Here is a 12,301-nt window from a genome sequence, read left to right on the forward strand (position 1 = left end):
TAGCAAACACACTCCTAACTGAGCGACCCCGTCGCGCTCCCCTCCCCCCTCCCCCCCCCCCCCCCCCCCCCGCCACACACACATTCTTTAGACAGGGTCTTACTGCATGGCTTAGTCTCAAACTCATGGCCCTCCTGCCTCATTACTGCAAATGTCAGAATTGCTGGCATACGCTACCATTCCTTAAAACAGTTTCCTGAAAATCCCTTTAAAATGATGGTTTCTAGTATATACAAATATGCTTGATTTTTTAATATTTATAGCGCCCCACTGCCTGTGATAAGCTCATTTTTTAGTTATAATTGCCTAAATGTGCATTCTTCCAGGATGGCTATGGTTCCCGAGCAACACCAGTGCTGTTTATTCTCTCCAGTCTCATGTTCTATTCCCCTTCAGGTTTTCTACATTAATTCCACGTCTTTAGATCTAACGAGGTTTCTCCCCTTTCCCTTCAGATGAGGCCGAGGCCCACATTGACTATGAAGACAATTTCCCAGATGACAGATCTGTGTCACTCAGGGAACTCATGGAAGACTCCCGGGCAGAGGGAGACGAGGAAAAGGCTCAGGAGGACGCCTCTGAGGAGACACCAAAACAAGACCGTCTGGTCTTCACCTCTGTGTCTAAAGAAAACATAGCCCAGGAAAAAGCCTTCATGCCCACCACAGGCTTGCCCGGCACTGGGAGCAGGGTCCACACAGACTGGCCCAGATCCCGCCTAAACAGGAAGTACTCACTCTGGTTTCCTGCGGAGACGTTCCACAAGTCGGAGCTGGAAAAGGAAGTGGGAGATGAGACCAAAGATCCACTTCCTGCTGGAGAAAATCACAGCGAAGGAAAGCTGGTCCCAGGGGAGTCCGAAACCAGGCTGGTCTATGCCACCACCTACAGCCCCTCGGAGCCGTTTGTGGATAGGAACGACAGCAGAGCAGAGGACCCGGTGGTGAGCAGCAGTGACGACTCTTGGTTAGATGGCTACCCTGTGACAGATGGGGCCTGGAGGAAGGTGGAGGCAGGGCGGGAGGATGATGGCTCAGTGGGACTGGACGAAAGTGTTCTCGTGACCCCTGACCAGCCTACTGGGAAAGTTGAGGTGCAGAATGCCACCGTCACCACAAGCGAATCTGTGATACACAGTTCGGTTGTTCCATCTGAAATGCTCGATGTAGAGGCATTGGTTCCAGGGCCCATGGATGTGTCCGAGACTGAGGGTCCCCACACCGGCGATGGTGACTTGACTAAGTATCAATCAACTATACCCCGGAGAGTCACCACAGAGCGGTCACCCATGGCCACCTTACCCTATGAACTCACCATCTCCACCCAAGAGACGGTCCCAACAACTGTGCAGCAGACATTTAAACTCAACCCCTCAACTATTGTGGAGGCCACCCAGCCTCCAGCAGAGGCCACAGCTCCTGAGGTTCAGGACAACTTCCCATACCTACTGTCTGAGGACTTCTTGGGACAGGAGGGTCCTGGGCCTGGTGCAAGCGAGAAGTTTCTTCCAACCTTGGCACCATGTGTGGGGAACGAGTGTCCCAGCTTAAGGAGAGGCCCAGTGATCGCCATCATTGTCACTGTCCTGTGTCTGCTGCTGCTCCTGGCGGTGGTGGGGGCTGTGTGGGGCTACCGCAGGTACCAGCACAAGAGTTCTGTATACAAGCTGAATGTAGGACAGCGGCAAGCTAGACACTACCACCAGCAGATCGAGATGGAGAAGGTCTAGCCTCTGTCAGCATGGCTTTTCACAAAGCCGCTCAGAGGAAGGCTAACTGTGAAGCACCACACTGATAATTCTCAGGATCGAAGGTGGAAAGGGTTCACCCTAAAGTTCAAGTCTTCCTTCTACACACTGAGAAGTGTCTCTGGAGGCACCTAGAGAACGGAAAGGGTCTGGTGGAGTCCCCCTCAACCGTGCTCCCTGGAATTCACTGCCCAAATCACAGATCTCTGCTTTGGCTCTGTTCCAACGTAAGGTTGGGTTGTTGTTTAAATCACCTTCTGTTTTTATCGCACTAATGTCTTTGCATCTTTAGGGAGTCACAGACTCCATGCCCTGAAATATAGGAAAGAGTTTCGATGAGCTGCGCATCCGGGGGCCGTGTTAGGAAACAGACGTCGCGCTGTGGACCGGGACAGGGAAGGGTCATGCTGTTGCCTTTCAGTGTGACAGTGCCGAGGACAAACGAGTCGCGAGCCAGAACATACACTATACACTTTGGAGTTCCTTCTTCTGTTTGTTGAAGTTGGAGAGAATTTAACACTGACATTTTGCCTTGGGGCATGAGGACCAAACAGGCACATGCCCACCCCCGGTCCCGCAGTTGTGGGACAGCCGACTGTTTTCCTTTAAGAACAAGGTGACCTTAGTGCCAGTGAGGACAACATCCGGTGTCCCTGTCTGCTCTGTGCCTACAAGTGCCTGGGATTGCTACCAGGGCTGATGACAAAGCCCAACTCTTAGTCTCTCTCGGGATTAACTGTTTCTCTGAACTCCAGTAAGAGGGAGCGATGTGGAAGGGGGAAATGTCTGACAAAGCACAAAGACTGGCATATTGAATACGGGTGCCTGCTTGGCAGAGAAGCAATGAACGTGGACATGGATTGCCCTGGGTTGATCTAGCCCAGCCATTTCCTGTCACACTGACCGTCGAGTGGCATCTCATCAGGTGTGGTTTCTACAAGGATGTTTATCAGACCAGCAACGCATTACCGGGTGATTGGTTGGAGACATACAGTCTTTTCTTTTGGCATGGAGGGTTGTTTTGGTTTGGTTTTCCAGACAGGGTTTCTCTGCAGCTTTGGAGCCTGTCCTGGAACTCTCCCTGTAGACCAGGCTGGCCTCGAACTCAAGAGATCTGCCTGCCTCTGCATCTCGAGTGCTGGGATTAAAGGCGTGCGCCACCACGAGATGGTGCACTGTAAGATGTAAATTCTCACCCCAGACTCAGGAAGCCTGGGACGGGGCCAGCTCTGAGCTCAGACTCTTCAGATGGCTCTGATGTGTATTCATACGAAGAGCCGTTGGCTTCTGTCATCTGTGGTGGTCTTGGAACCCAGGAAGGACTGGAGACAGGGTGGTGAGCACCTCATGTGCCCTGTCTAGCCTGACCTCAGCATCTCGACAGCGACTTGTAAGGTGTCACCCCCATCTGACTCCAGGGTATTAGCCCAGGAGTAAATACACCATATTTTTCTATATGAATTCCTTCCTGAAGGTGTCAAAGTGACGGCGGCCATACATGTATTCTGAAGCACCATGGGAGTGTCTATTTTTGTATGGCACAAGACATCCTGGCTCATGTCTTTGGTGGTGGTGGTTTTACAGTTGAAAAGGAAGTGGCTTAGTGGGGGTGTGGCTTAGTGACAGGGCACTGTCTGGCAGGTGTGAGGTCCTTGGTTCAATCTCCGGTGTTGTACATGTTTCACTCTTTTGGCTTTTTGGGGGGGCCACCACCCAGTTCCCAAATAAATCATACAAATAGGCTTATTATTACTTACTAACCTCGCCTTAGGTGGACTTGTTTCTAGCCAGCTTTTCTTAATTTATCCCATCTGCCTTTTGCCTCTGGGCTTTTAACTTTCTCTTCTGTAAATCTTTCACTCTTACTCTGTGGCTGGCTGGGTGGCTGACCCCTGACATCCTCCTCTCCTTGTTCTCTTGCTCTCCCTTTTCCTTGTTTCTCCTCCTATTTATCCTCTCTGCCCACCAGCCCCACCTATCCTTGCTCCTGCCTCGCTATTGGCCATTCAGCTCTTTATTAGGCCATCAGGTGTTTTAGACAGGCAAAGAATCACAGCTTCACAGAGTTAAACAAATGCAGCGTAAACAAAAATCACACACCTTAAAACAATATTCCCCAACACTCTTGTACCACAAAAGCAAATGTGTTGGCTATGGGAGTTTACCAAAGGAAGAGAAAAGATCTCACGATGTGTTTTCAGTGCTGTCACGTGTTTGATGGAAGCTTTGGGAAACGGTAGGATCGGTAGCTACGAATCGGCATAGAACATCATACAAAATCCCACTGACCATAACTAGGTTAAACAAAGGCCTGAGGGAGCCTGCTAGGATAGTCTGCTGCAGAGGAAATGGAGAAAATGCTTCCGGTATGTAGCCAAAGAAGAACTCGACGGAATCAACCTAGAGACTGTATATTTTTAAATTAGACTCTAATCTCTTGTGAAGTGGCACTTCTATTTTTATTACTAGTTATATAAAATAACCTCTGTCTCCACATGGGGATTCTGTCAGTAACTCAAATTAACCCAGAACACTGAATTTACAACAACATGTAAGTAGATGGTATTAATACAAGGGTATTAATAAGTTTATTGTAAATTAGTAACCCGTGCCAATGCATTCTTTTGTAGACATGGAGTGTAAAGTAAGCTCAATGCATTAGCTCATAAATTTTACTGACTTGCTGTCTTCTAAATAAAGATGAAAGGACATGAGCCTGCATGTCAGAAGGGCATGAGTGACTGGCTCACTAGGAACCCAAGCTGTTACTGCAAATGCTTTCAGAATGGTAATGCTTGTGAAAATGGGGAGGGAGAAGGGTTTCCTTAATATAAAGCTTTTGATATATTTAAAATAAACAGTTATTTCCCACAAACACTTGATAAATGTATTTAATTTCTACATTATTGTACCATTTTTTAAAGAATTTATTTGTGTATATGATGTGTATGCACGAATTCAAGTCTGTGTATATGTCTGTGTGTTCATGTGTGTCTGTGTTTCTGCATGTGAGCACCTGTATGTGGGTGTCTGTGTGGGTGTGTTTATATCTCTGTGTCTGACTGTGTGTGTCTGTGTGTGAGCATCTGTAAGTGGGTGTGGAGGTGTGTTAATATCTCTGTGTCTGACTATGTGTCTGTGTCTGTGTGTGATCATCTGTGTGGGTGTGTTTATATCTCTGTGTCTGACTGTGTGTGTGAGAGAGCGTTTGTAAGTGGGTGTGGGGAGGTGTGTTTGTATCTCTATGTCTGACTGTGTGTTTGTGTGTGAGCATCTGTAAGTGGGTGTGGGGGGTGTTTATATCTCTATGTCTGACTGTATGTCTGTGTGTGAACGTCTGTGTGGGTGTGTCTATATCTGGTGTCTGTGTGACTGACTGTGTGTGTAGGTCCGAGGGCCATCTTAGGTGTTGGCCCTCACCTTCTGCATTGTTTGAGACAGAGTGTCCTGTTGAGTACCTCTACACAGCCAAGCTAGCTCCCTGTGAGCTTCCAGGGACTTGGTCTCTGGCTCACATCTCTCAGCAGGAGATCTGGTGACACAAACGTGCACTCCTGTGCCTGGGTTTGTGTGGGTTCTGGGGATCAATCCCAAGTCTCACACTGTAAGTGCTTCATCTGCTGAGCCATCTCCCTACCCCACCATAACTGTTGTTTTAAGTATTCACTAGTCATCTTGAAAGCAGTATCTTAGGGCTTGCAATGTTGACAGTGGCTTTCTCTAACTCCTGACCTCAGCTGTGTTACCTCCTTCTGCAGGATGGGGAGGGGGCTACAGAGCTCTTTCCCCCCCCCTTCTATAGTCTGTTCATCTTCCTTATGCCAACCACAGAGGAATTTGGAGAATGTGCTAGAAATAGAGAATTTGGGCCTTCTCCAGAACTGCTGAGCTAGAACCTTGCTGAGCAAGGTACCCGGTGATAAGTGTGTATGGGAAGATCTGAGAGATTACAGCCCATGTCCCCTGTGGAGAGAGAACATGGGTTGTGGAGAGGAGACATGGGCTGTGGAGATGGTGTCCCTGTGGGGAGGGTGTCCCTGTGGAGAGGGGACATGGGCTGTGGACAGGGGACATGGGCTGTGAGTTGAAGGGAGCTGTGGGCTGCGTTCCCGCCTCCCAGCCGCCTGGCTAGCTTATGCCCCGAAATAACAACACACAAACTGTAGTCTTTTAAACACTGCCTGGCCCAGTAGCTCTAGCCTCTTGGTGGCTAACTCTCATATCTTGACTAACCCATTTCTAATAATCTGTGTAGCACCATGAAGTGGTGGCTTACCAGAAAGGATTCTAGTGTACGTCCATCTTGGGCTGGAGCTTCATCGCGTCTGCCTTGGAGAGGAGAGGCATGGCATCTGCCTCACTTCCTCCCAGCATTCTGTTCTCTTTACTCCACCTATCTAATTTTCTGACCTATCAGACCAAGCAGTTTTCTTTATTGATTAACCAATGAATCAACAGATTGACAAATGACCTTCCCACATCAGCTGTGGACAGGGGACATGGGCTGTGGACAGGGGACACCATCTCCACAGGGACACCCCTCCACAGGGAAACCCTCTCCACAGGGACACCCCTCTCCACAGGGACACCCTCTCCACAGGGACACCCCTCCACAGGGACACCCTCTCCACAGGGACACCTCTCCACAGGGACACCCTCTCCACAGGGAAACCCTCTCCACAGGGACACCGCTCTCCACAGGGACACCCTCTCCACAGGGACACCCCTCTCCACTGGGACACCCTCTCCACAGGACACTCTCTCCACAGGGACACCCCTCCACAGGGACACCCTCTCCACAGGGACACCCCTCTCCACAGGTAGACTCTCAAAGGAATAATTAAAGAGGGTCAGATAGAAGTCTCAAAGGTGTGGCCTGAGAGAAGTAGCAAAAGTTGGTAGGGAGCTGGCAAGGAACTCAATGACAGACAATATCAGTAATTGTAAGGATGCTGCAAGGGGAGTTCTAGCCTTGGAGAAGATGCAGCCATGGTCCAGCCACGACCTAAAGCATTTGGGGGTAAAAACCCGACACCTTCTCTCTGCAGCCTTCTGCATATGTGTCCAATTAGCAACAGGAAGTCAGAGAGTGGGGAAGCCCCGTAGGAATTGGGAAAGAGAGGCAAAGAGGTCCGGCTGGGTGGGATGCAGTATGCGGAGAAAGATCTGGCATCAAATCATGGGATAAAACTAGAAAATAATAGCAAAAGAAATTATAGAAACACAGGGATTGAACAGCACACCTGAGTGATTAATAGGTCACTGAAGAAAGGAGACCATAAACTAGATACAAATGATTGTGAAAGCTCAGTTCTTGGTTGCAGCCAAGAAGGAAGTTTACAACTGAATGCTTACGTTTAAAAATCCAGGGCTGTGGGCTGGAGAGGCTCAAAGCGGTAGGAGCACTTGTTCTTGCAGAAGACCCAGGTTTGAGTTCCAGCCCCACACGGCAGCTCACACACAACCGTCTGGAACTCAGTTCCAAGGGCTCTTTTGATCTCCATGAACAACAGGCACGAGGCTCACAAACATACCTGCATGGAAAACACTCACACGTAAAAGAAATAGACCTAAAAAGTACTCTTTAATCAGGGTCAGAAAGATATCTGAGTGGTTAAGATATCTGTTCTTCCTGAGGACCTGGGTCCAGATCCCAGCACCCACAGGGCAATTCACAACTTTCTGAAGCTCTGGTTCTAGGAGATCTGACACCGTATTCTGGCCGACAAAGACATAGAGACAAAACACCTATACATAAAAATAAAATAAGCCGGGCGGTGGTGGCGCACGCCTTTAATCCCAGCACTCGGGAGGCAGAGGCAGGCGGATCTCTGTGAGTTCAAGGCCACCCTGGTCTACAAGAGCTAGTTCCAGGACAGGAACCAAAAACCTACAGAGAAACCCTGTGTCAAAAAATTAAAAAATAAATAAATAAAATAATAACTGTTCTCAAATAAAATCTTTAAAAATCAAAGAGGAAACTGAAGCATTGGCTCATGTTAAAAGCACTCTCTGCTCTTATAGACAAGAGGAGCTTGGTGGCCAGCATCCACATGGGCCTCTCACAGCCACCGTCCGAAGCAAATAACTTAATGAGTATGTCTCGATACTTTTAGTGCGTAAGTCAAACTCCAACCAGTAGATTAATGTAATAAAGATGAAGGCTTGAGAATGAGACTAAGAGAGCAATCCAAAGAATCAAAGAGTTGGTTATCGAGACATAAATAAGGAAAAAGAAAACCTAAATTTAAAAAAATTAGAGATGGGTCAGGCAGCGGTGTCCTAAAACTCACTCTGTAGACCAAGCTGGGTTTGAACTCACAGAGATCCACCTGCCTCTGCCTCCTGAGTGCTGTGATTAAGGGTGTGTGCCACCACTGCCTGACCTACCTGTAAAACGAGATAAGGTCTTGCAACGTAGTTCAAGGTTAGCTCAAACCGCAATCCTCCTGCTTCAGCCTACGGTATGGTAGGCTTGCGGCCATGCACCACCGTGCCCAGCATCCCTTGTTTCTGTACGGGCCAGTTCTTTATTCCTTCCGCTTATTGCTTTTCATTTCTGTCCCCTCCACTGCCTTTTAGTGACATACATGAAGCAGTCACCATGGGCATTCATGTCCAAGAATGCTCTGGGTCCTTGGACTGCAAACATTTTTCCTTCTGGGTCCCCAGATCTCCTCCAGAAGTCTTCCCAGGGAGAGGGATGGGCCTCTCCTGCTTCACCCAATCCTGGCCAGTCCAGGGCTCTGTAGGGAGGCCACCTGGACTTTGGGAGACCCAGGGGTCCTTCTGTGAAGATTCTGCCCTGGTAAGTGAATGTCAGAAATCTCATAGACTTAAGAGAAAGGAGTTCACTGCAGCTGTGTCCTGGAATGACTGGGTGTGGCTATGATCCCCGAGCCCATGGGATGGAAGAGAAAGTGGGAAGGAAGCAAAACAAAACTTTTTAAGTAGCTTTTTTAAAAAAGCTTCTTTTCCCAACTATTTTTCCAAATTCTAGTTTCCTCCGAGACACAGACTGAACATACCACCCTAACTCAAGAGAAAGGCAGGGCCAGAAATAACATTTAGGGCTATTGCTCACCATCTTTGTGGGAAATGAAAGTCTATTTTACATGTACTGGCTGTATTTACTAATAATCCCTCTCCTTTGTGTGTGTACACTGTGCAGGAGGAGGTCAACCTTAAGTGTCGTTCCTCAGGAGCTGTGCTTTGGGACAGAGTCTTTTACTGGGACCTAGGCTGGCCCAGGAATCCCACGGAGGTCCCTGTTTCTCCCTCCCCAGTGCTATGATTATTACCACGCACCACTACATCTGATGGTTGTTGTTGTTTATTTGTGTTTTGTTTGTTTTTCTCTTACACCGCTGGCAATCGAGCTCAGGTCCTCAGACTTGCACGGTGACAACGGAATCATCAAACCTCCCTTTGTTTTTGTTTTCAAGACACAGTCCTGCTATTTACCCCAGGCTGGCCTAAAACTCCCAGTGCTGACTTCGAACATGTGACCCTCCTGGTTCAGCATCCTGTTTGCAAGCTCGGACCACCACAGCTTACAGCTCTTTCCACTTGTAAACTGAGGCACTGATAATCTTGAGTTGCCAGCTCCAAGATGGTACCAAACCAAAGCCACAAGCCACCCAAGCCAGGAATTTGCAGCAGATGGTCTGAGGCACTCGCTATGTAAGAGCTGTTTATGTGCTACTGAGAGAACTTTTTCAAAAGCACTAGCACCGCCTCGCTGGCCCTGGCTGGGGTGTGAGCGGACCAGCCCATGCAAACCTGAGCTGCCCCGGTGTCTGTTCTTGCAGGAACACGCTCTAAAGACAGACATGGGGAGTGGTGCTGCCCCTGGCTGCAGACAGGAAGGGCAATACATAAACCTTTTGACTGAGGCTCACTTAAGGTCCCCCCTACCCCACCCCCTTGTACATAGTTTCTCCTCTCCACACTAGGTCATTCAAGTCTGGAGTCACCAGAAAAATGAAGTCGCTGTTTGGGGGATGGCAGATGATCAAGAGTTCAGACAGCTGCGATGAACGATTAGCTGTGGTTTCTTCTCACAGCCCCGCTACAAACTGTGCTGCCATCCCGTGCTCAAACACTATTAAATGAGAATGTTTTCTCTGGCACCAATCCATCTTCTCCCCACAGTTTAAGTATTGAATTTTTTTAAAAAAAGAAAACTGAAGTAGCTTTGGTTTGCAGCTCACATTTAAAACTTAAAAAACGTTATTTCCATAAAAGTTGGCAGAAACCGGCCACTGTTTATTCCCCCGGTGGCTATAATAAACCCTTGCCCACTGACAATCTAACAGATCTTTTTCTGTTTGCCACTGGGTTGGGCTCACTAACATTTCTGTGCTTAACATTCCCTTAATAAGGGCTCCTAAGAACACAGGTTTCCTTCCTGAGGCAGCCTTTGTGGGTGATATTCCCAAATGCTCTCCTGTAGCCCAGAGGTGTGTGGAGCCCAGGTAGTGCTCATCAGGGTGCCTTAACCCAGAAAGACTTGGGTATTGAACCTAGTGGTCTGGGCTGGGAATGTAGCTCACTGGCTGAGTGTTCACCTAGCATGCACAAGGCCCTAGGTTCAATCCCTATTACTGTCCTCCCTGACGTGCTTTCCAAAGTTCCTGCTACTCCAAGGATGATGGCTCACACCTGTAACCCCAGCACTTGGGAGGCTAAAGGCAGGAGGATCAATCAGGAGTTCAAGGTCATCTTCAGTTATATAAAGAGTCTGAGGTAAGCCTGGGCTATATGAGACTCTGTTTCAAAAAAAAAAAAAAAAGGAAAGGAAAAAAAACAGAAGGGAGAAGGAGAAGGAGAAGGAGAAGGAGAAGGAGAAGGAGAAGGAGAAGGAGAAGAAGAAGAAGAAGAAGAAGAAGAAGAAGAAGAAGAAGAAGAAGAAGAAGAAGAAGAACAACAACAACAACAACAACAACAACAACAACAACAACAACTTGGCATTTCTCCTCTCTGCCAGTCAAGTCTAAGGCTGGTGTGAGGCTCACTGCTATCATCCCAGCACTGGGGAGGCTGAAAGAGGAGGATTGTCATGAGTTCAAAACCAGCCTGGGCTATAAAAGTACGGCTCTAGGTCTCAAAAACAAAAATATTACACTGCTATCATCCCAGCACTGGGGAGGCTGAAAGAGGAGGATTGTCATGAGTTCAAAACCAGCCTGGGCTATAAAAGTACGGCTCTAGGTCTCAAAAAACAAAAATATTACACACAGAGTCTGAGTGACGCCAAGTACAGCCCTCAGGCCCTCTGGAGAGCTGTGACGCTCAGACTGCTGGAGGTTCCTAGGGCTGGAGAGATGCCCCACTGTGGGGGGTTGCCACAGGATAGCCCTTCCTCCATACTGTGGGACACAGGACAAATAAGGCATCTCGAGGCAGACATGGAAAGTCCCTTAAACTTAAACTGCATGCTTTAAAAGAAAACTTTTTCCCAAAAGATAGACCAAGCTGATGTTGGCCCTATGGAATGCAGAGACCGTCTAGGCTCTTCCAAGAACCAGAAGCAGGAAGGCACGAGCTGAGCCACTGAGCGATTGCATGGTAGATACCAAGGAACAAGTTCACATTTATTTTCTCAAGAGAAAAGATTTGGCTTCCTTTGAAATAAAATAATTACACTGGGTTCGGTTGTACGTGCCTAACATCCCACCATTCTGAATGCTAAGGCAAGAAGTACAACTTCCCAGGCCAGCCAGAGAGCTACATTGCAAGTTCCAAGCCAGGCTGAGTTACACAGAGATACCCTGCCTCGAATTCACAAAGTTTAGCAATTCAAATCACAGCATTGTCAAAGTCAACCATCTTGTCACCAGAGATCACATTGCTGGGATGGGAGGCCGACTTCTAGGGGTTCCAACTCAACTCACCAAATCACCCTGACTCCAAAATCAAGGACCAGGTGGCTACTTTAAGGGACTTAGAGAAGTGTGAGTACCTGCAGATGTCACCTTTCCCTTTATCACATGACTGGCAAGAAAACTACAGCCTTAAAGCAAATTTAGCAACTACTGGGTTCTCTGTGCAGACTCTGGAGGTCTGGGGCAGCATCTATACTGTACTTGCAGGGTCGCGTCCCTGACTCGTGACTCCCAACCCCCATCCTCCTTCTCTGGTAGAAGAGTGGGTGGGGCAAGCTGAAGAAGGAGAACACGCCATCCTGTGGTGTTTTTACCATCCACCTTTGATGGAAGCCAGGGCGGGAACTCAAGCAGGAACCCTGCAGGCAGGAATCACTGAGGATCACGGCTCACTGGTCCACTCACAGACTCATGCCTGATTGGCTTTCTATACAGCCAGGACCACTTGCCCAGGAAATGGCTCCACCCACAGTGAATCAGACCCACCTACACCAGCTAAAATAATCCTTCAGGCCTGGAAAGTCGGCTCAGCAGTCAAGAGCACTGACCGCTTTCCCAGAAGACACAGGTTCTATTACCAGCACCTACTGGTGACTCACAACTGTCTGTAATTCCAGTTCCAGGGCATCTTCTGGCAGGTATGCACACTTGACACACATATACAAAG

At 48.4% G+C, this 12,301-nt stretch overlaps 1 protein-coding gene across 1 annotated transcript in view; it reads left to right on the plus strand.

Moving 5' to 3' along the window:
* Positions 1 to 4,600, plus strand: part of Susd5 (sushi domain containing 5) — a 43,673-nt gene extending 39,073 nt beyond the window's left edge. Inside the window, exon 5 of the mRNA XM_057767701.1 lies at positions 456 to 4,600. Coding sequence (XP_057623684.1) covers positions 456 to 1,729 — 1,274 coding nt within the window. The 3' untranslated portion in view covers positions 1,730 to 4,600. The remainder of the gene's footprint in view (positions 1 to 455) is intronic.
* The last annotated feature ends 7,701 nt before the right edge of the window (positions 4,601 to 12,301 follow it).

This window comes from Chionomys nivalis, chromosome 4 (genome assembly GCF_950005125.1).
Source record: "Chionomys nivalis chromosome 4, mChiNiv1.1, whole genome shotgun sequence".
In the NCBI taxonomy this organism is placed as follows: Eukaryota; Metazoa; Chordata; class Mammalia; order Rodentia; family Cricetidae; genus Chionomys; species Chionomys nivalis.